This window comes from Talpa europaea (genome assembly GCF_964194135.1).
Source record: "Talpa europaea genome assembly, chromosome: 3".
NCBI classification, from domain to species: Eukaryota; Metazoa; Chordata; class Mammalia; order Eulipotyphla; family Talpidae; genus Talpa; species Talpa europaea.
Window position 1 is genome coordinate 87,932,616 of NC_140069.1, and position 25,811 is coordinate 87,958,426.

The 25,811-nt window shown below is 35.1% G+C and overlaps 1 protein-coding gene across 1 annotated transcript in view; it reads right to left on the reverse strand.

Moving 5' to 3' along the window:
* The window catches only part of THSD7A (thrombospondin type 1 domain containing 7A), a gene marked incomplete at both ends in the record, with an annotated part of 412,533 nt that overhangs the window by 241,564 nt on the left and 145,158 nt on the right, over window positions 1-25,811 (reverse strand). The window contains one exon of the mRNA XM_084229821.1: window positions 371-1,202. Coding sequence (XP_084085947.1) covers window positions 371-1,202 — 832 coding nt within the window. The remainder of the gene's footprint in view (window positions 1-370; window positions 1,203-25,811) is intronic.

Here is a 25,811-nt window from a genome sequence, read left to right on the forward strand (position 1 = left end):
TTGGTATAGATTTTGTTTATAGGGTAATTCTGAAAATGCTATAAATTTGGAGACATCACGAGTGTGCCTTATTCTCGACAAGATACTTATCTGAACTCAAAATCCCAAAACTCCTGTCTCCTAGTTATAGGTGGAAACATTACTACTAACCTAAAGAAGCAATTGAAATTAACTCAAGTAGTTCATCACCTGAACATAATAGGTACAATGTCAGGAAATCCACAAAATCTTCAATGCCTTAAGGTGGGAGACGTTTTTACTTGGGGATGCATATACAAATTCTAGGACTTAGCGCAGCATGTCTTAAATACCCTCTCACCTATGGTCTTAATAGACAAGACACGTTTAGTTAAGAGTAATGAAACATTACCTGAGATCAGCAATTTTCCCCGTCTTGTTGATGCATGTAACTTCTCTAGTCTGATATCCAATCTGGATGTCCCAAAATTTGTTCTCTTGTCGGTTCTGTCTGTTTCTATTTCTCTTTTTCTTAATAAGTTCACGGGCCTCTGGATCCTTCACTCCTTTCCCTCGGTCCTTTTCTCGTTCTTTATTTTTCCCACGTCTCCTTGCTTGTCGTGCTTGCCTCGAGTGGGGCATGGAACACGTGCTCCAGGCACCCACATGCAAGCTGTACATGCTCTCTTCAGTTTCACATGGACTAGACTGACACACCTGAAACTCTGTCAGATTTGGGCAGCCAGAGCCTCCAAACTGGGGGGGTGCCACTACATGCCGTGTCCGGTGCTGGAGCCCGCTGCCACAAGTCTTGGAGCATTCTGACCACGCGGAAAACTCAGACACAATGCAATTTTGTTGGCAGGGGATGAGGCAGGCTTGTTCCAGAAGAGGCTTGGGTTCAAAGTATTCACAAATGATATCCTCCGCAGGAATGTCATTTTCTTTCTGGATACAGGTTATCTCTCTCACCTGAATGCCTTCTTCACCCTTAATGCACTCAAGGGGTTTCTCTAGGCTTCTGGACATCACTGGCTGACACTGATTCCATGGTCCTAGCCTCCAGTCATATAATTCTTTATGCCAGTCACAAACTTTGAAACAATTTTGCTGGTTATTGGGTCTCTCAGCCTGCTTACAATTTGTATGTAATGTTGTCCATCCTTCCACATGAGCACACCACACAGCCCGGGTCTGAATTCCTCCTGGACCACATTCATCTCCCATGCATCGGCCCCATGGACCTGAAAAGGATACAAGAGTTAATTTAACAGTGGTACTAGAAGAAAACCAAGTTACTTCACCTTCCAGAAAGGCATTTCAAGATCTAGTACACTAACTTCCCTAAAGTGTTATAAAGTAGGTCTCTGTACATGACTGCTGGAAAATAATGATCTGGACTCAATGTTTTTGTAAAAGGGGAACTGTGTCACAGAGTCTATATAAGGTAACTGCTGGGACAATTTCATTTTGGGTCCTTTGGGGATTATTAAGTTTTCTGGTATTCACTTCCTTAATGTTATGTAGAGAAACCTTGTTCGTAAAGGTCATCGGAATTAGTCACAGTGAAAACCCATTACTCCTGCCTCATAACCGTCGAAGTCATTTCAGTAACTGGCAATGAGGTGGCCCCTTTGGAAAAACTTTGCATCCTGCAGCTTTTTTTTTCCTTAGTAATTAATTATGTTGTAGAATGTGCTCTTTTCCACCTCATTTTCTATTGTTATAAACCAGGACTTCAGGAGTCTAATAATTGTAAATTTGCATCCTTACAAAAATTGTTTACTTTCTGGTCACCAAAGGAGGGAAGTGAAAAATCTTCATTGAAGTACATCCTGCCTTTAAATTTACTCCCCAAATTAATTTTTCTCATGTCCCTCCCCCAGTGAAGTATAAAAATGGATGAGAAGTTAAATATAACTTAAAGACTTCTGCAATTTTCTGAACATAAAAGGGGTATTTTGACTTTTATCAGTTTATTCATTTTCTAAATATGAACAATTAGGAATGATAGAGATGATTCAAGGGGTAGTTAAGTGGGTGGTTTAGTATGAAATGTGGGCTCTTTAGCTTAGAATTCTCAGCACAGAATGAAACCTACTTATATTTGCATTTATAATTTTTTAAGGTAGATAATATGATTTTCAATGCTTCTATAAACATCAATTTACAAAATTTAGAATTACAGTATTTTGGAATTTTAAGGAAAATTAAAGGTTATATAATTACATGCCTTTCAAAATATATTCCACAGAATTTGAGGAATTAATTGATTTATCTTAGGGCTATCTTCATTCTATAGGTTATATGGGAAGTTGAGGGATAGGAGAGAGGGTTTGAGGGCTCCAGGGTCCCTCACCCCTATCCTAGTATCTCCTTATCAATTGATGTTTCTGTAAGAGATCCATTATTATTATTATTATTAATTTTATATATGTTGAGATTATACATAAGATTGTGTCTTACAAAGGGCTTCTGTTGCTAAAATATGAAATACTAAACTATATTAATTGATTCACTTTATGCATGAGAATATCAGGATATACAATAATGGAAAGTGATTCACCAAGTTCACATCTTGAATGAAAAACAAAACAATCCTGGATTTCAGATTCCGGTTCTGACTTTAAATATTCTGATTTATTCTAGACTTTAGAACTTGAGGTTTAGATATTTCTACACAAAACGATCTACAAATAATGAATATGAAGACTATGTTTATATTTAAATCAAGCATTTAATTTTGTCTAACTAGAAGATGTTGGCTATTTGATGAGAAGTTCATTACAAAAGGAGTAAGAGTTCGGAGTAGAAGAGACGAAACCATCCGATATTTTTCTTTTTCCTTCTGGCTTTTTTCGCTGAGCATAATTCCTTCTAGCTCCATCCACATTGCTGTGAATGGCATGAGTTTATCTTTTTTTGATTGCTGAATAATATTCCATTATGCATATATCACATCTTCTTGATCCAGTCATCTATTTTTGGGCATTTGGGTTGTTTCCAGGTTTTACCTATTGTAAACAGTGTTGCAATAAACAGCAAAAGAGACATTAACCAAAACAGAGAGACACCCCACTGATTGGGAAAAAACCTTTGCACTCCATTCAACTGATAAGGGACTGATCACAAAGATATACAAAGAACTTACACGGGTCAACAAAAACAAAAGAAACAATCCAGTCAAGAAATGGGCAGAAGAACTCCAAAGACATTTCTCCAAAGAGGAAATGCAAATGGCCAACAGGCATATGAAAAAATGTTCAACATCCCTTATCATCAGGGAAATGTAAATCAAAACCACACTGAGATAACACCTTATACCAGTAAGAATGGCACATATCAAAAAAACAAGCAACAACAAATGTTGGCGAGGATGCAGTGAAAAAGGAACTCTCCTACATTGCTGGTGGGAGTGCAAACTGGTCCAACCACTGTGGAAAGCTGTCTGGAGCTTCCTCAGTCTACTAAAAATGGAGCACCATATGATCTGGCAATTCCACTAGTAGGGATCTACCCAAAGTACACAAAAACAGTGATTCAAAGGAGCACCTGTACACATGTGTTTATTGAAACTACTTTTTTTTAAAATTTACTTTATTTATGCATCCAAGAACTGGGGTATAGGCCAGAGGTGGGGGTGATGGTGAGAGGATTCACCAGAGACAGAGTCAGGAGCAGGAGCAGAACAGGCAGATCTACTAAAGTACACTGCCGAGGGGAGCAGTGGGCCAGACAGGAGAGGTCTGCTGCACCATGTGGGTTAGCTCCCTGGCAGGGGATTGAACTCATGCTGCAATGGCTGGTGATAGCTTCATTGTGCTGACACTTAACTCTTTGCTCTACCAGGAGGCCCTAAACTACATTTTTATATACATTGATGGGTAAGCATTTCTAAAGTTTGCTAGGTAACTGTAGGAAAATCTGTATTCTAATTACAAAAACCTATCAATTTCCCCTTGAACAATATTATCACAGATTCCTATTAGCCAGTTATTCACAGATAACACCACTGGGTTTATTTTATTCAAAGTAACCAAAAGATAGTTAGAAAAGAATTTTATGAGAAAATTCCAAGGAGATCTATAAAAATACCCACTGAGGTTAAAGGAAAAAGAAATGTATGAAGGCACCAATGAAAGTAGTGGTGGCAATAGAATCACGATTGAACCTAAAGAAAAGTCATTCACTTTCCAGGCTTTAACTGCTGTCTTATCTTTCATTGTACCTTGGGTATTTCATGTGTGTCCAATTAACAGACCTCTTGAAAGATCAGATCCTAGCAACTGTACACCCGATGAAGGGCTGTCTACTTCTGGCCTCCAAGCGGTCTTAAAATAATCACATACTGAACAGAAAGGGGACTGTAAAATGGCTCTTGACAGCTAAGAATTGTTAGCCCAATTAGCTACCATGTAACAACAAGTACAGATGTTTTAAAGTGCAATGTGAAAGCACAATATGTACACTCCATCAAGGAAAACATAAAGTCCTCTCCCAAGTACAATAGAAGAATGTGATATTAACTGTTTCTCTGTATAAATGTTAAATTGTAGCCCCAGTTTCACATTATTAACAGTGGGAAGTGCCAATGTTAGAAAGGTGATGAGTGGTATGTGTGTGTATAGGGATGTCGGCTTTTTAACAAGAACAAAAATAATTTCCATTGTTTCAAAATGCTTCATTTATTGTTCTTGTTCTTAATTATGTAAAGAAAACGTGGAATCTAATTGTGCAAACAAAGAACAGGCAGCTTTATACCTAAGGTCTTAAATAAAATCCCTTTTGAATGGAAATGTCTTCTTGCATGCATACAGATTTGTAGAATTGTATTCATTAAGTATCATGCAAAACAGTTCTAGGATGTAGGTCAAAAAATACAGTTATTTCACTTAGTTTGACAGATTTTATATACACCGGGAAATATTACTTGTCTTATTCCACTGAAAATTAGTTAAAGCAGTTGTTTATAAACCCAGAATATTTATAGACTCACAATACAAATATTTTCACTTGGAATTATGTAAAATTATGCAAAATTGCTATAAAACTTTTAAATGAATGCTACTTGGCTTCATTTTCTATACATTAGTGCTTAAAATATAATTCTTAACTAACTTTTCAAAAATGTTTATAAAATAATGAATTTATTTTTATACCTGCTAAGGAGGATTCTATAATGTGTCTATTTTCTGCATGTCATTCAAAATTCTCTTTATTTCAGTCCACAAAGACAGTCTTTTAAATTTAAAATTAGTATTTTGTCTACGATATTCAATATTGGCTTTTCTAAGACTGTTTTTTATATGTCAAGGACATGAGAACAATAAAAGGTTGAGTCTATGAAAGACCACATTATTGACAGGTGGCCAACAACTGTTCTAAAGAGCCTTATAAAAGATAAACACTATAAAAGGAACATAAGAAATTATGCAAACTACTTTGTGTCCTTGTTTGTCATAAAACTTTCAAATGAGCCAGTTTCTTGTTGACTAAATATGTTTATACCCTTCATATAAGATAGTGCAGTCTTCCCTCCTGGATTTGGTTAAGGAACAGCACGTCCTAGTTTACTAACATCAAGGAAAGCACAGACAGCTTAACAATATACTAATTTCTGTCTCTTGAATGCTGCACAGTATCCTGTTGTAAAATTCACAATTCATAGAAATACAAAAATTCTACTTGTTTTACTCATCAAATCAGGCTAGAAAAAAATTAGAGATCACTGCTAATTAATCAGAACGAAAATAATAAACCCCATAAATCAGAGGTAACTATTCTTTATATTTTGCTGTCATTCTACCAGTCAATTAAAATTAAATAAACTTGGGACTGTATTCTAAAATCTTTTATAATCTGTTTTATTATTTCACTATATACTATAAAAACAAATCTATCTCTCCGGTATGTTGTAATAATTTACCATGATTTATCTAAGTGATATTCTATGTGATTCCTATTTTAGGTCTTTTTTTAATCATTTTGAATTTCATAAAGAGTGCTGCAATGAGCAACTATTATTGTATGTTGGTGAGATAAATAAGTTAAAAATCTTGCAAATTTTCAAGCTTTAGATACATTTAGGATTGTCCAAAATGTACCGGTTTGTCCTCCCATCAGCAATTTATGAGCACAATTTTTTCCACAACAGGTACAGACTGGGGCCTCCCTGGGGGAGCAAGGTATTAAGTGGCATCACTATGAAGCAATCCACAGCCACTGCAGCACCAGTTTGATCCCAACCCAGGGAGGTGACCCACATGGTGCAGCAGACCTCTCCTGACTCGCCCGTTTCTCCCCTCAGCAGTGTATTTCAATCTATCTGCCTGTTCTGTTCCCCACTCTATCTCTGGTGAATCCTTTCACCCCCTGCACCTCTAGCCTGTACCACAGCTCTTGTATGCATAAATAAATAAATCTCTAAAAAAAAAAGTACATCTATTTTTTTTTTTTCAGATTTCAGATTCTACTGTGGAAATCCTACGTGCTTATTTCTTCAAAGAAGCCAACCTTTGAGTATATTGACTATAAATACAGTCTTTATTCCTTTAAATTCAATATGTTGTATACTATAACTTCCAGAAAGACCTCAAAGTTTCTGAATTAGTGATAATATCCTTACCCTTTTTTACAGAACTGAAAGATAATTTTGCTTCTTTGATACTCATTTGATGATTTCAAAGGATATTTGCTGTGGGTATTTAAGTTTCTATTTTGAAATAGCCCCATAGATTGGTAATCTTTATGTCAACCAATATAATACTAATTGATTTGATTATATATGTATATGCTCTATGAGGCTCCTATGTATAAATCTGTGAACACAAAAACAGCTGAATTTTAAATACTTATTGACCTAAAATAGACTAAAAGATCCTTTTAAAAAAAAGTAAAAGGAAAACTCATAGCTTTTTGACTTGAGTTTTAATTTAATTTTAATTTAAAATATAACTCTCAAATGACAAATCAGTTTGGTGGATAAAGAGAGCACTGTGAAGTCAAGCTGAGCTTTCATCTTCAATAAGTAATTAAACTTTAATAAGAAATTATATAAGAATAGCAAATTAAATGTACAAAATTAGAACTAGCTCTTTAAATCTGATGAGACATTGAATGAGGAATGAGTGACTGGGAGAGCCGATTTTACAGTTGCCAAATATAGTAACCTATTTTCAGGTTATATCATGTTTGATCTCTCTTAAGAAAATCACTTAACCTCTCTGAGTTCTGATTCCTCCATTTGTAAAGAATAATGTAATATGAATCATGTCATTAATTTATATCATCTCATAACACTATCTGAACCATAAACTAGCATCAATATTATGAGGAATATTTGTGATAATGTGAAATGCCTGTTTTTCACACAAAATGATTTACATTTTCATGTCATTTACTGTTTTAAATTCTTGATGCATCAGTGGTAATTTCTTTAGATTAGACCTCATTAAAATGAGTAACTGGGTCAAAGGTTATGACAATTTTTAGGTTTTGAAATACATGTCGCCCAAGTAATTTTTCAGAAAACTTGTGGAAATCAATATCCCATCACTACACCCTAATCAGCATTGTTATAATTTTTGTAAATTTGATAAATACAAATCCATGCTATTCTAATAACTTTTCATAAATATGACTTTGAACATAATTATTCTTTCTTCTGTGATTTATTCGATTAGATTTTACATTTTTCTAGCAGTGTTGTGGACTTTATTTTTTAATCTCAATATATTTATTTATTGGTATTAACATTTTCTATGAACTTTAAAATGCATTTTCTCCTGAATGTATATGTCAACTTTTTATAATTTGTGTTTTTTGATATGCAAGATTTTCACTAAATTAATTTTCTGCTTCTTTTTACCCTGAGGCTTAAAAAAAGACTTTTAAATAGAGATAAATATACTATTATTTGTAAAATTATACAAAGACTTCATCTTTATTACAGTTATCTTTAACACATATGTTAAATCCATCAGGAATATATTTTGAGTATGTCTAAGGCAAACTGCTGAACATTTCATTGTCCACATAGGCAATTTTACCAAGAATATACTAAGCGATGATATAAAGGTACTTATTATTCTCAAAACATGGCAATGTCAAGTACTTTTACACGATATTCTTAGATTACACTGCTATATTTTATTCTATTGCTACATTTTATTATTCATATAGTACACATTATTTGTATAGTATACATATTTCCCATGTATGATCTTATTTGATTTTTGTATTGAGGGCTAGATTTTTTTTAACAGCAATTTTACTGTTTTGGGAAACATTCTAACAACTAGATATTAAAAACAAACAAGATTAAGTTATATTACCTGGTAGGTTAGATCTTTTCAGATCTAAGCAAAACAATGCCATAAGCATCCACAATATTTCTATTTCATTCAGACTCCCAAAAAAGTTACATTAGCTATATTTGAGCAATTGAGATAGATAATTCATGTTGTCGTAATGAAAGGCTTCAACCCATTTGAATAATGTCTCAACCAAATACTGGGATGCCCAAATCGATTTCTTAAAGACAAGTATTCTTCAGGATGACAAGTTTTATAGAGTATTTTCCTTCCAAGCTTATAAAATTTGCTAGTGCTCTGACTATGAAAAAAAATAAGTCTTTCAAGAGTCTTAATGCACATCAAAAACTAAAAGGTATATATGAGATGTTGCACTGCCCATGTACAAAACAACCTAACAATACCCACTTCCTCTGATATTCCAAAAAATAACAAATAATAACAACAAAAATAAAAACAAATTAACTTGAGAGTTCTATGGGATATCAGTATACATATGATTTGCAGATTATTTACAAAACAAGAAGTTTTTGATCATAACGAATATGTAAACTTATCAGCCTTGAAGATGTGCCAGAATCATTAATACAGTCCTCAGTGCTTTAGAGGATGGATTAAAGGTAGCAACATCAAATCTAGTAAATATATTTGCTGTCATTGTTTGAAATAATTTGTTTTTTCATGATGTATAGCATAACACTGAGAACTCTATAATAATTCCTTCAAAACTGAGAAACGTACAAAACTGTCTAGCCATGTCAAACTACAAAGTTTTGGTTACACTGTCTCAAAATGAATTATCTTTGTAAAATATACACATACATATCCTGGAAAAAATATATATACATATACATTTCCAAAGTTACCTTTGGAAAAAATATGCATATAGAGTTTAGCTGAGTAGACAAAAATCGAGCCTAATCAATGGGGTCTTTAGAGATATGGGCTCCTATCATTTGTAACCCTCACTTCATCCCAGGGTCCCCTCATAAAAATACTAAGCCTTCATACAGCCAATCACATTTAAAAGCATACTCTCTTTTCTGGAATTATCCCAAAGGTAGAACTTGAGACAAAAGTTTGCATGTAAGTGGCTTACTTAAGAACTGGTTGCATGGATTAGGACTAAAGCACAAAAGGAGTGGCAATATTTGCTAGTGTGATGATATGCACTATTTTCTGAATGCAAAGGTGCTATGGCAGCCAGTCTCCAAGGTGGCAGAGCCTCCAAAATGGCTTCTTGGCACTCATGCATTCCTACAGTCTCCTCTGACACAGAATAGAGTTGGCCTATGTAACCACTAGTATATTGCACAAACAATGGTCTGCAACTTAAAATTCTAGGTTAAAACAAGTTATTGTGGCATCTGACTTGTCATCTTTCAGTTGATTTATTCTCACAGATGCCAGCTGTGATGTCATGAGGCTACGCAAAACAGCCTTTTGAAAAGGTACTGGATCTCCTGCCAAAAGCTGTGTGATCTCCTTGGAAGCAAACGCGTCAGAACCAGTGAAACCTTTGGACAACCACTGGCCTAGCCAATGTCTTGACCATAATCTCATGAGAGACCGTGAGTCAGACTACCCAACTATGCTTCCATATTTCAGGCTTCCAGAAACAATAAAATAATATATATATATATATATATATATATATATATATATAGGCAAATACTTCTGCAAAATGTATACCTGCTAAATTTCTAGGTAATTTGTTATATAGCAATATGTACCTAATGCAACTTTTGATACCTGAAACTACTATGCTCTCATAACAAAAAATACAAACTCTTAGAGTGATTTATTAGAACAGGGCAATGGGAAAGAGCTGGAATGATGATGAGGAAGGTGTGCTGAAAAGCTAAAGGTGCTCTGAAGAGACAGAATAAGCCTAGTGGTGGCTGCCTGTAAGGACTTAAAAAAATTAGAAGAATGTTACTGGAAATTTGAACAAGGATATTCTTGCTATATCATGGTAGAAAGTGAAGTAAATCTGCCGCCCACAGTAATGTGAGAAGTAGAATATAGACCTAATAAATCAGAACATTGAAGGTGCCACATCATCTTATTAGACTTTCTCTAATACTTGCCACTTCCTAGTCAACAAATCCAATTATCATGTCATGAAAATAGTGGACCAGTATGATGTTCAGAGGAATGTTAAGAAAAGCTGAGAGAAATGCAGGTCAAAACCATAGTGAGATATTTGCTCACACCTCTGAGAATAGTACACATAAATACTTCCTCCAACAGCAGGTATTGGAGAGGTTGGGGAGAAAGAGGAACTCTAATACATTGATTACTGATCAACTTGCTACAATTTAGCAACAAGCAACAGTCCCATAGTGTTCATTTCAAATATTATTGCTTTACAACTGTGGTACACCTTCCCTTAAAGACAAAAATATGAAGCAGTCAGTTAGAGATTAACTTGACATGGCTTTCCCAGGGAAAGAGGGGAGAAAGGGGAGGTGGCAAAGAGAAGACGAACAGACAAAAAGGTAAATTAAACATACACTGGTTTTCTTTTTTTAAAAAAAGAAAGACAAAATATTATTTTCAACAAAAGGGAAAAAAAATGCTCAACATCAAACTTAACCAAAACCATGTACTCACTGTAGGTATTCTTTTTCATCTAACACTTTTACATTTTTCCTTTTATTTTCAATAAAAACTCTCTCCAAATCATCATCACTTCTAATCCTCCCCAGAATGGGCTTCATATTCAGAGCCCTGATCCCCAGATTTCCTAAGTATAGGGTTTGCAGATGTTTTCTTTTATGGGATGCTGTCCATTTCCTCCTCTTTGGGAGGAGGACTGGTCCTTTTGATGATTCTGAAGATGTGGGATGAATTTTTTTTTTAAAAGATTTATTTATTTATTTGTTTGTTTGTTTGTTTGTTTATTTATATAAGCACAGGGTACAATCAGAAGCATGGGAGGGTGAGAGAATTCACCAGAGCCAGAGCGGAGAGCAGAACAGGCAGACTGACGAAATACACTGCTGAGGGGAGCAGCGGGCTGCAGGAGAGGTCTGCGCACCATGTGGGACCCTTGCCTGGCGGCCTGGGATCAAACCAGTGCTGCAGAGGCTGCAGGCAGCTTCACAACCCAGTGCTCAACCGCTGTGCCACCATGGAGGCCCTGATTCACTTTCTTTTGCCTTTCACTGGACCTGGAGTCACAGTAGCCTTAGGCCTGGGTTTGGATATTTTCTTCTCTTTTCTCTCAGGTTTGAACTCCTTAACCATTTTTTGTTCATTTGTTTTTGAACTGCCAGTATCACTATCATCATCATCTATAAGGAAATGTTCACTGCTGCCACTGAATCCAAAGGTTGCTGTCCTTTGGTTCAGGGTCCCTTAATTTGAGGAACACACCGTTTCTTACCTTCCCCACCTACTCCCTGCACTCCATCTCAGTTTTTGATTCTTTTATTCAATGTTTTAACTAATGGGAATTGAATAACATGCCCTGTCCTAGAGAAGCATCTGCACACCTAGTGCCAAAGTGCTGTTTGATTTGTTATATAGAACAGCTGCATATGGCCAAGCACTTGGTTAACTTTTCACCACTTGCTGTATACTTCCATGGCCCATCCAGGTTTGGTCTAGTTTTTCAGTGACAATATGGTCAAAAGAACAGGGTTATGAAGTGGACCACATCGCTGCATCCTCTGAATGTTTGATATGGCATTAATTTCTGGAATTGCACCGAGGATAAGGTGAGAGCATAATGCAAAACTCATTTCCTATCTACAAATCATCCAAAGCTATCAAAAAGTCAAAATCTTAGTATTAATAACTCTCAGTAGTAAGCTATTGTAAATCAGTCTAAAAAAGGAGATAACAAAAGCATTTATCCACTCCCCTTTACCCCATTGGTCAAGATTAACCCCTTGACCTCAGTGTCCTCACAATTTTCAGTTGTTCGTGACTGATTGCATAGTTGGCTTCTGCAAATGTCCTGCACTACCATGTCAGAGAAGCTTTGGGAATGTAAACTATTTAGTCTGTGGTAAGTTGCAGATAGTTTGCACCTGTGTGACTCTGGTTAAACTCATATAAAACTGTAAGTCACAGGAGTGACTGGAGGTGGAGGAGGAGTCAAGAATATTCAAAGGGGACAAAAGTGGTATTACACAACTAGCAAATAGCAAAGATTTTGTTGTTTTTCTCCTATAAATGTCAAACTCAGCACATCTTTAATTCTAAAAACAATATCTTTCAGATGAAGTTGCTAATGTTTGAAGATGATTAAATTTTTATTTTATCCCATTTATTTACAATGAGTCTACATACTATATGTGTTATGTATTCTGATAGGGAAATAAAATATATATTATGATAGGAAAGTGCTACAGATATGGAAAAAACTCAAATATACATTACTGGATAAATATATAAATAAAATGTGGCATATACACGTAATGGACTATTATTCAACCTTAAAAAAGAATGACATTCTGATTTTTGCAGCAGGGACCCTTCTTGCTGGAGACTGTGTGAACCCAGCAGAAGGCTCACCGAGGAGACAGAGGTTAAGCTGGGAGGCTTGCCCACACCGGGCACCTTCTAGCCTGCAGTTCCAGCCCAGAGGGGAGCAGCACCCACCGCTGGGGCAGACCGGGCGTGCAGGGGAGCTCGTTCCCGCATCGCCATTTTGCAGCAGGGACCTTTCTTGCTGGAGACTGTGTGAACCAGCAGAAGGCTCACCAAGGAGACAGAGGTAAGCTGGGAGGCTTGCCCATGCTGGGCGCCTTCTAGCCTGCAGTTCCAGCCCAGAGGGGAGCAGCACCCACCGCTGGGGCAGACCGGGCGTGCAGGGGAGCTCGTTCCCGCATTGCCATTTTGCAGCAGGGACCCTTCTTGCTGGAGACTGTGTGAACCCAGCAGAAGGCTCACCGAGGAGACAGAGCAGGGACCTATCTTTGCTGGAGACTTGTGAACCCAGCAGAAGTTCCCCAGAGGAGCCAGTGGTGAGCTGGGAAGGTCGCCCAAGATGGCGGCCAGTACCAGCAACACAGTGTCACAAGGAATACGGCAAATTAGAAAACAGGCAGTAGGGAGTAGAAAAACAACATGCAACCCAGCAACTCCTCAGCAAAATAGCACACCTCAAAAAGAAAACCATCTACCAGATTGCAACAACAGTAACTTGGAAGAACTTCTGAGCCTTCCAGATAGAGAATTTAAAATTGCTGTGATTAAAAAAATCTGACAGAAGTCATAAAGGAAAACAATGATAAGGGGAAAATAATTAATGACCAGAAGAATGAAATTGAGTCCCTAAAGAGGGAAGTAAAAGAAATGCAGGAGATCAAAGAATTAATGGAGACGCTAAAGAACTCTGGGAAAAGCAGTGAAAGCAGAATAGATGAAATGGAAGAACGAATAAGTACTCTTGAAGACACAGAAATAAAAAGAACTAAAACAGAAAAGGAAGGAGAAGTACGAAGGAAAAAGACCGAAGAAAGACTTCGGGAACTATCTGACTCCATGAGGAAAGGAAATATAAGAGTTATAGGAATCCCAGAAGGAGAGGAGAGAGATGTAGGAACAGAGAAAATATTCATGGATATAATTGAAGAGAACTTCCCAAACGCTAAGAAGGATCTGAAAATTGATATACAAGAAGCAAGAAGAACACCAAACTTCCATGACGAAAGGAAAAATACCGCAAGACACATAATAGTAAAGCTCCCAAGAATCCAAGACAAAGAAAAAATAATGAAACTAACAAGAGGGAAGAAACAGATAACATTCAAAGGGAAACCAATCAGACTGACATCAGACTTCTCTGAAGAAACACTACGGGCAAGGAGAGAGTGGAGGGACATAGTCAACAGACTCCAAGAAAACAGATGCCAACCAAGAATACTCTATCCCGCAAAGCTCTCCTTCCTCTTTGAAGAAAGAATATGGACCTTCCCAGACAAACAGAAACTCCGGAATTTCATTGCGACTAAACCCCCACTCCAAAAAATACTACAAGGAGTCCTAAAGCCAGAACCTCAGAGGGACGAATAACAACAAAAGAAGGCCAAAGAAAGTTATTAAAAGAATAAATAAATAAAATCAAAGGAAAGACAAACACAATGGCAAATACAGATGCTAACATATCAATACTAACTCTAAATGTAAATGGACTAAATTCTCCAATAAAAAGACACAGAGTTGCAGGCTGGATTAAGAAACAAAACCCAACCTTTTGCTGTCTCCAGGAAACACATTTAGCTGCAAAAGATAAAAATAGACTCAAAGTTAAAGGATGGAAAACAATTCTACAAGCAAATGGACCAAAAAACAAGGCAGGAACAGCTATACTCATATCAGATAAAACAGATTTCAAACTTAAAAAGATAAAAAGAGACCCCAGTGGTCATTACATTACGATCAAGGGGATAATACTTCAAGAAGAAATAACACTCATTAACATATATTCACCCAACGAAGGAGCACCAAAATATATCAGACAACTATTGGCATCTCTGAAAACAGACATCAGAGAAAACACATACGTAGTGGGAGACTTCAACACACCACTATCAACAATGGATAGATCAACAAGACAAAAAATAAGTAAAGACACTAAAGCTCTAAATAAGGATCTAGAGTGCTTAGGCTTAACAGACATATATAGAACACTAAACCCAAAAAAATCTGAGTATACATTTTTCTCAAGCGCACACGGATCATTCTCTAGGATCGATCATATACTGGGGCACAAGACAAACATCAACAGATACACCAAGATTGAAATCATACCAACCATCTTTTCTGACCATGAAGGCATCAAACTAGAAATAAACCATAAAGAGAAGGCAAGGTATTCTCCTACCTTATGGAGATTGAAACCCACACTACTGGAAGTCCACTGGACTAATGAGGAGATAAAAGAAGAAATTAAAAAATTCTTTGAATTGAATGACAAGGACACCAATTTCCTAAATGTATGGGATGCAGCAAAAGCAGTAATAAGAGGAAAATATATAGCAATAGATGCTCACATCAAGAAACAAGAAAGAACTCAAAGAAATAACCTAATCTCGAAACTCAAAGATCTAGAAAAAGAGCAACAAAAAAGCCCCAAAACCAGTAGAAGAAAAGAAATAATAAAAACCAAAGCAGAAATAAATGAAATCGAAACTAAAAAAACAATCCAAAAGATCAATGAAACCAAGAGCTGGTTCTTCGAAAAAATAAATAAAATAGATAAACCCCTTGCCAGGCTCACAAGGGCAAAAAGGGAGAAAGCACAAATAAATAGGATAATAAATGAAAGAGGAGAAATCACAACGGACACAGCAGAAATCAAAAGAATTATTAATAACTACTATGAACAGTTATATGGAAACAACTTTAACAATCTAGAGGAGATGGACAAATTCCTACAACTCTACAATCACCCAAAGCTAGATAAAGAAGAAATAGAACACCTAAACAGACCAATTACAATTAGCGAAATTGAAATGGTAATCAAAAACCTCCCCAAAAACAAAAGCCCAGGACCTGATGGATTTACAAATGAGTTCTACCAAACATTCAGAGATGAATTGGTACCTATCCTTCACAAACTCTTCCAAAAAATTGAGAAGGAAGGTATAATACCTAACACGTTCTATGAAGCCAACATTACACTAATACCAAAACCGAACAAGGACAACACAAAAAAAGAAAACTATAGGCCAATCTCCCTAATGAACACTGATGCAAAAATCCTCAATAAAATTTTAGCTATCAGAATCCAACAGTGTATCCATAAGGTAATTCACCACGACCAAGTAGGATTCATTCCAGGGACACAAGGATGGTTTAACATCCGAAAATCAATCAACGTCATCCAACACATCAACAAAAAGAAATATAAAAACCATATGATAATATCAATAGATGCTGAGAAAGCTTTCGACAAAGTGCAATACCCATTCATGATAAAAGCCCTTGAAATTCTTGAGATACAAGGAACGTACCTCAACATCATAAAGGCCATATATGACAAGCCAACAGCCAGTATCATTCTCAATGGTGAAAAGCTGAAAGCAATTCTATTAAGATCTGGAACAAGACAAGGATGTCCACTTTCACCACTGCTTTTCAATATAATACTGGAAGTCCTAGCCAGAGCAATAAGACATCCAAGACATCCAAGGAATCCAAATAGGAAAAGAAGAAGTCAAACTATCACTCTTTGCAGATGATATGATAATATACATAGAGAACCCCAAAAACTCCACAGAAAAACTAATTCAACTCATCAATCAGTTCAGTAAAGTGGCAGGATACAAAATCAACACGCAAAAGTCAGTAGCCTTCCTATATACAAACAATAAATCTGAAGAAGAAATCAAAAAAACCATCCCTTTTATTATTGAAACAAAAAAAATCAAATATTTGGGAATAAATCTAACAAAAGAGGTAAAGGACCTATACAAAGAAAACTATAAAACACTGTTAAAAGAAATAGAAGAAGACACAAAGAAATGGAAAGACATCCCCTGCTCATGGATTGGGAGAATAAACATTATTAAAATGGCCATCCTACCAAAAGCAATATACAGATTCAATGCTATTCCAATCAAAATTTCAATGTCATTCTTCAAAGAAATAGAACAATTATTGATGAAATTCATATGGAATCACAAAAAAACCCGAATAGCCAAAGCTCTCCTGAAAAAAAAAGAAGGGAATGGAGGCATCACACTCCCAGACTTCAAACTATACTACAAAGCCATAATCATCAAAACTGCATGGTATTGGAACAAGAACAGACATACAGACCAATGGAATCGAATAGAAAATCCAGAAATAAACCCACAGATTTATGGTCAACTAATCTTTGACAAAGGAGCAAAGACTATGCATTGGAGCAAAGAAAGTTTGTTCAATAAATGGTGCTGGGAAAACTGGGTTGCTACATGCAAAAGAATGAAGCTTGACCACTACCTCACACCATATACAAAAATCAACTCAAAATGGATTAAAGAACTAGACATAAGACCTGAAACCATAAAATACATAGAAGGAAATATAGGCGAGACACTACGTGATTTGCATATCAAAGACATCTTTACAGACACATCACCCAAAGCAGTGATAGTGAAGGCAAAGATAAACAGCTGGGACTACATCAAATTAAAGAGCTTCTGCACAGCAAAAGAGACAATAACAAAAACAAAGAGAAACCCCACCAACTGGGAGAAAATTTTTGCACACAACACTAATGATAAAGGACTGATCACAAAAATCTGCAAAGAGCTGATGAGACTCAACAACAACCAAGAAAATAATCCAGTCAAAAAATGGACAGAGGAACTAAAAAGAAACTTCTCTGAAGAGGAAATGCGAATGGCCAACAGGCATATGAAAAAATGTTCAACATCACTTGCAATCAGGGAAATGCAAATCAAAACTACCATGAGATACCATCTTACACCAGTGAGAATGGCACATATTAAAAAAACTAGCAACAACAAATGTTGGCGAGGGTGTGGAGAAAAAGGAACTCTTCTGCACTGTTGGTGGGAGTGCAAACTGGTCCAACCACTATGGAGAGCTGTGTGGAGATTTCTGGACCTACTAAACATAGAGCTTCCACAGGATCCAGCAATTCCACTCCTAGGTATTTACCCAAAGAACACAGAAACATCAATTCCAAAGAACACCTGCACCCCTATGTTTATAGCAGCACTGTTTACAATAGCTAAGCTTTGGAAACAGCCCAAATGCCCAAAAATAGATGACTGGATCAAGAAGATGTGGTACATATATACCATGGATTATTACTCAGCATTCAAAAAAGATAAACACATGCAATTTGCAGCAACATGGATGACGCTGGAAGGGATCATGCTCAGTGAAATAAGCCAAAAAGAAAAAGAAAAATACCGGATGGTCTCACTCATAGCAGGGATCTAGAAAACTTAAATAAGGGACCAGGAAAATGAATAACTATAAGAAAGTGAAAATCAAAATCAACAAAACTATGAACCAGAGACACTTTTTGGGGGGTGGGGGGCGGGAGGGGAGGGATTGGGTTCAGAATGGGGGGTTTGCAATTGTATGGGGAATATAAAAATAAAATTTATTAATTAAAAAAAATATACAGTTCAAAAAAAAAATAAATAAAAAATACTGGTACACAGATTTAAAAAAAAAAGAATGACATTCTAATATATGCTACAGCATGGAATAGTCTTTAAAACATGCCAAATGAAGTAAGTCAGACTCATAAGAACAAATAGAATATGATCACAAATATATGCTGTATCTAGAATAGTTAAATTCATAGAGACAAAAGGTAGAATGTCACCTGGGATTGATGGAGGGGTGAACGAGGAATTATTTTCTTATGTGTGTAGAATTTCAGTGTGGGATAATGAAAAGTTTCTGGAGACAGATAATGGTGATGTTTGCATAGCAATGTGGAATGTACTTACTAGTTTATTTTACCTTAAAATCACATATAACTGAACAAACTTTAGCCAACATCATTTATTTTCATATCTATAATATTTTGAACTTAGAGAATCTTTCTGGATACAGCAATATGGTGCCAAGATTTTGGGAAGTTACTGCCAAGTTCAAAACCTTTGGGAATTCTTAAATTCCTCAGATCTAGAAGCAATTTATTTGAGACCTTCAAGTAAAAAGGGATGGACCAATTATAGATCTGAAAGGCTTTTCGTTGCCTTATTAAACACTGAAAAAAAAAAAAAAGAGTAGTTCAGAGACGCTACCATTATCATCTTCGGTCTAGTGCCCAGAATATTAAATAGGTAATTATCATTAGAAGTACTATGTTCCAAGTTCTTGTTCTGATGATGTTGCACTGTTAATTGCATACCTCAATAATGCAGTGTTAGCCAATAATGTGAGATTGTGGACTTAATCTTCATGAAATGAAAATAAAAATGAAGTGAATAAATAACCTTTTGATATGTGCACTATTTTCCTTACACATCTACAAACATATTATGCTTTGATTTCTTAGGACATATTTTACTCACACCCTAGTTAACAAATGTATATGTATCTGCTATTTTTTATAAAGTTCATTTACTGATATTACTACAATTTAATACTCCCTTGCATATAATAAACTGTTTCTGGAAAACAGAACCAAAGTAGATTTCCCCCCTAATGTTATATAACAATTAATGAAGCTCATGAAAACAAAAGGAAAGTTATTATAATTTCTTCATTTCTGGCACTGGAGCAAGACTGACTTCATTACAAGTAATTATTGAGGATAAGAATAAATTCAGTTTTTATCTTCTTACTTAAAAAGTCCATTGCTATACACTTAGAAGACTGAGAAGTATGAATTCTTTATAAAAGATTGTAAAGCTTTCCCCTCATGATTTCCTTAGTCAGTACCCATATGAGTTGTGAATTTCATAATGTCCATATAATTTCTATCCCACTAAGTGCTTTAATTACAAAGAATTTGAAAAGCAAGTAACTGAAATACCTGAAAAATCAAACTTACAATTATGTAAATTATTGACTATTATGTACATGAATGACTATATATACTTTTAAAATATAAATGGTTTTTCTACCAAAATACTTTATCTGAAAATAAGTACTTCATTATTCCAAACTCCACACATCTAAGAAATCGAGTGTATGGTTAGGAATACAGTAATTTTCAACATCAGTGAATAAGAAATATCGGGGCCTCCCTGGTAGTGCAGGGGTTAAAAAAAAGCGCTATCAAGTTATGGCCAATCACTGCAGCACAAGTTTGATCCCTGGCCGGCCAGGGAGCTACCCACATGCTGCAGCACACTTCTCCTGCCTGGCCTACTGCTCCCCTCAGCAGTGTAATTCAGTAGATCTGCCTGTTCTGCTCTCCACTCTCTGGTGAATCCTCTCACCCCCTGCACCTCTGGATTATACCCCAGTTCTTGTATGCATAAGTAAATAAATCTTAAAAAAAAAAGAAATATCTATTAGACCTTAGATTGATATTTCCATAGTGGATAAAAGTGAAGTGAATTTTGTAAAGCTAAACATGAGCTCAAAATTATAAGATGCCTGGAAATAATAATCAGTAGCCAATCAGTTAGATTGGAATGTGTATGCTTCAATTTCCCAAAAGGTGAAAGAGGATTATTGTAATTTTTCAGTATTATCTTTTCACTTTTCATAATATAATCCATAAACACACACAAATTTCTTACTAGATGATTTGATTAATTTTTTTATTTCCTAAACTTTAGTTTAAGAACTATGGCATATGTAAGAAAGTCCTAAATTAAGTTGTAAAATGAAAAACATAATGGATTTGTTCAACGTTGACTGTTTCTAACTCTCACAAAAAGATGTATCCTCTGTTAATAAATAACCAGTTTTATCTTCAAAGAAATGTCACCCAATAAAGCAGTGGTAAAGATTTATACACAATGCTGTAAATTGTTTTTTTTTTTTCTTTAACAACTTTAGATACCACATTTCATCTTTTACTAGGAGTTAGATGAGAGTCAGAAATGAACATCCATATTCTGATTTTTGTTTCTATGCACATTTGTTCTGTGGCTAAGTATAAATTTCTCCTTGGATATTAAGTTTCTTTGACTTACAAATTTGACAAGCATTAAATAGCCATAATTTAAAAATCATATTATATTAATACCCAATTCTATATTTTAAGGTCAATTTTGAGGCCAATTTTATAAGACCTATCATTAGTATTTTTTGAAGATATGTAGCTGCAATTTTTCTTTTGCTTGATTAAAAATAACAGTAAGGGTTCATTTTTAAAATATAATATGTATCAGTTGAAATTAACTCAGGGCATTAGTTCACATGGTTTCACTGAATAATTGGTTATAAGACTATGATTGAGAACCAATTAAAGCAGAAGATTAGATGAGAAATAGGAGAGCTGACAGTTGCACATTCATAGAAATTTTAGAATTAAAAAATGAAGGAACTATAGTGCTAAACAGTACAACATTTTACAGCTACCATCAGAAGTATAAGATCATGAGAAGTAAAATGTTGGTTTACCAGAAGTAAAAAGTCACTATCCAAGCCAGGGTCAGAACCTAATTTTTCTGACTTCCCAGCTCAGCAGGCTCACATTCTACCTTAGAAGAATTTAACTACAAGAATAATTCAGAATGGAACTATATTTCTCAAATTTTAGCAAGTAAATTATCAAAGTGATCACATACTTCATATATAATTCACTAGATCATGAACAAAAGTTAGCATTATCTTAGAATCTGTAACTTGGAAGGACCGAGAGATTCTTTATTACAATCTTTCTTCATTTATATATTTTCGTCTCGTATGGAGAAATTCTAGTGAGTTCATTACTTAGCAAAGCTGCCCACTGTGTCCTAGACAGCATGATTAGGTATTTCTTCCCCATGTTCATATAAAAATTTCCTTTCTAAAAATTCTAACCTAACCCCTTTTTCCTGACAGCTTTTCAAATATTTTAAAACTCCAAAATAAATAATCTCTATTTTTCTTATTCTTATAGTAAGACTTCTGGTCTGATCATCAGACCTGATTTCCTAAAGTATTATTAGACTGCACCATAACATCACAGAATAAACTGGGAATTAGTAAAGAAAACAAAAAGGAATAGACAAAAATACCTGGCTATTTTCATGTATCTTTTATTCTTATTGAGTGAAACAAACTTATATCCATTTCAATGTAAGTCTTATTCCAAGTCTCTGAAAATACTCTGGTAATTCATCATAACTCATTCTGTCAAGGCTCAGTCTCTTGATTTACACAGTGCTGTGTAGTGAATTTATTCACAATGGCCATTTTTGGTAACTATTTGACTAATTCAGTCCCATAAGAAAAAAGGCACATATTGAAAATCCTGTGCCCAAATATCCATTCTATCATTCTATCTAGGAGTTCACAAAGGGAACTAAATTGACATTTTACTTCTGAGCTCTTCTTGATTCCTTAATCAGTAATCTTCACTATCCATGTTCCCACAATGCCTGCATTCAGTTATCACTCCCCCAAATGTCTTTCTGTCAGAGTGCTAAAATTCTATTGCATAGTCCAGATTTCATAACTTTTAGATTACATTTGAAGATAAAGGTTGAGAATATGTTTTTGTGTGCTTTTGACATAGTAGCTATACAATGACATGAAGGAGTAGGTATGGTTACATAGCAAATGCTTTACACACCTATCTGCATCAATTTAGTATTCTTTTGATGGAAAGAAATGAGAATTATATCAAAATTAAACACATAAATTAAATTCTCTTTATAGGATTCAATTATAGTACTAAAAATGTTCTGAGCAATCTATACTGAATGTTCATTATTTGCTAGAGTATAGAGGTCACAGGGACTCACAGTTCACAGATGGTGTCCAGGCTAAATAGGACACAGAACAGGGACAGAGAGAACTTGCATTTGGATTACCTAGACTGTGTTCTCTATCAGAATTTAATTATTTTTTAAATTCTATTTTATTGTGGTAAGAATGTAACATAAGACCCACACTCAACACATTTTACGTGTACACCACACTATAGTTGATGATAGGTGCGTTGCTGTACAGCAGATCTGTAGAGTTTGTTCATCTTGCTTAACTGAAACTTGATGCTCCTTGACTAGTTAACTTCTAGCTTACCTCTCTCTAGTCCCCAGCAACAACCATTCTCTTCTCTGATTCTGAGCTGGACTATTTTAGATACCTCCACTGTATACCATATTTTCCTTATTCTTTCATCATCTGATGAATATTCAGATTGATTTCACATCTTGGCTATTGTGTACAGTGCTGCTACTTCTCCAAAGAAGACATAAAATTGACAATAGGTATATGAAAAAGTAATCAATGTCAATAATCAGAGAAATGCACATCAAATTTCAACGAGATATCATCTCGTACCTGTTAAGATGGCTTTTATCAAAATTAAAAGACAAAAAATGTTGGTGAGGATGTGGAGCTCTTGAAAATCAGTATGAAATCTCTATGAAAATCAGTATGGAAATGTAAAATAGTATGGCAGTCTCTCAAAAAATTAAAAACAGGACTACTATATGACCAGTAATCTCACTTCTGGGTATTTATCTAAAATAACCAAATTCAGGATCTCAAAAGGACATTAGCAGATTTTATTTTTAATGATTTTTTTTGATGTTTTCATTTTGGCTGTAAGGAATAGTCTGGGTCACCTAATTTTCTTAAAACCATTATGCCAACCTAATTATTTAGTGCAAATTATCTGTTCATATTAGCATTTGTTAAATCAAGCTGTTCCATTCAAATTAATAAATAGAAGTATATAACATTTTAAGGATCCAGATCTTATTGTAATTCCAGGGAACCAATCAGAATTATTTTCCTCCTTATTTACCTATAAACATCCTGAATTTAAAAATAATTTAAATCAGAGGTGGGATAAAATTTTCTTTCACATACACTATCATTATGAGATAACTATTTTAATATAGAAACAAAAGAATGAGCACGGTTATCTTCTTAAAAATGATAAAGAAAAGAAATAACTATTGATTACTGACAACACATTGGGTGGTAAGTTGTATGTATTCCAGTTGTTAAAACTTCCATGTTGTACAAAGCAAAAACAGGCAATTATAAATCAGAGACTTACTGCAGGGGAGGAGAAGGGAGAGGGATCAGAGGGTGGGAGAGAGGAGACAGGGGACTGAGGTGATGGTGGTCAGGTGCATTGGTGAAGGAAACTCTATAGGGTCTACACCTGAGGGGGTGGGGGGAAGCAAATATTGTTTAAAAATAAAAAATGATGTAAAAATAATTAATAAAAAATAAAGAGTTTTTAAAAACCTTCCATGTTGTAAATTTCATATCTTGGTCTATGGACATTATTTTGAAGAGTGGGGAATAGATGTACACTTTAGCCATGCAACCGTAATGATAAGATTTAAATCATAGCAAATTGCCATTATAACTGGTTAACATTTAATACTTATAAATAGTAGGATGAGGTATGTGGATTCTATCCAGTAAGGGGGAAAAATTAGGTCTGCTAGAAGCCAAGAAAAGACATTATATTTTTACTGGTTAATTCAAAGCTTGATAGAAATAATGGGATGTGAGTTTAATAGGCAGAAACCAAAACCATTGGATCTGATTGAATAGATACAAATGTGGGATTAGAGAATTCTAGTGATAAGGAACTAAATCTAGAAATGCAGACCATATAAATAGTCATATGAACCACGGACATAAAAAGAAAAGAGCATTGGGCTACGTTGGGGAAAAACTTGGAGACTTTACACAGGTAAACTATAGCTTATAACATAGCTTAATCTTCTACAACCGTAATATAGGTAAGTCCTAACTTTCCTTCAATAATCTGCTTTAATTGTGCTCACTCATTTTCTTCTTATGTAGGTTTAAGAGGATTTATCACATTATCTGTCCCACATATTTTGGCATGTTGTTAAATTTGTCCTATATTACTCACCAATCATTTTTTGTAATGTAGTTCTATTTCACAGATAAGGTTTTAAACCACTCACAGGCAGGAGTTTTGTCATGTTCCTCTTGTAGTTCCTACTCTAATGCAAGACTGCCAATAAAAATAGATATAAAAGTACTTTCCAGAGTGCACTGAAGATATAATTTGTACTGATCCTTAAAGAATGCTTGGTGAGCTAAAAGAGATAACAGAAGATTGGGCTGTATCAAGAAATACTCAAAGGGAAAGATTCTTATTAAAAAAAAAAAACAGTTTGACATCATGTATGAATTATCAAGAGGCTAGAAAACAGAGTACTCTGGCTATGGAGGTCAAGGTTATATTACATCCAGAAAATGACAGTAATGAAAGTCAAGTACCAGCTTCAATGGCCATCTTCAACATCAACAGGGGACCAGTCATCAGTGAATCCATTATCAAAATGCATCAATGGCAGGGCTAATCAGTGATGAAAAACAAACTGGTAGGCTAAAGAAATTTGTGCCTAAAAACTAAGCCATGGCATGATCAGCTGCTCAAGGATATTAGGCAATTAAAATGTAAGTCATGGTTGTTTCTTTTAAGACAGAGCCACCAATGTTTATTGAAAATGAAATTTAACAAAGCAAACCTTATTATCCTTCTGGCTTTTCGCTACAGTTATCATCAAAATGATGCATGTTTATCATGTGTTTTTTATTTTAGACTTGTTTGTCACTTGCTAATATGCCTGTGAAGATGACTGCAAGAAGTGATGCAATTCAAATTATTTTCCCCATATAGGCCTTCTTTCACTTTGATGGTGTTAATGGTTGAATCATTATTTCTGTGGCATTTTCTTCAATGTCACAATGTCTCTCTGAGGGTGTGTTACATTTTCATAATTGCTTTCATCCTAAAGGACCCTGTTTTTTCCAAGTGATAAACACTGCTCTTACATTTGAGATTCACAGCTCTCACAGGAAATCTGAATATCTTCGAGGATTCTTTACTTATTTTGACCACGGATGAATATTTTATCTGTAGGTAAGCAATTTTTCAGAATTGTACACTCTAAAATTTTTCTATTGTTCTTTGATATATTATAGCTTTCATAA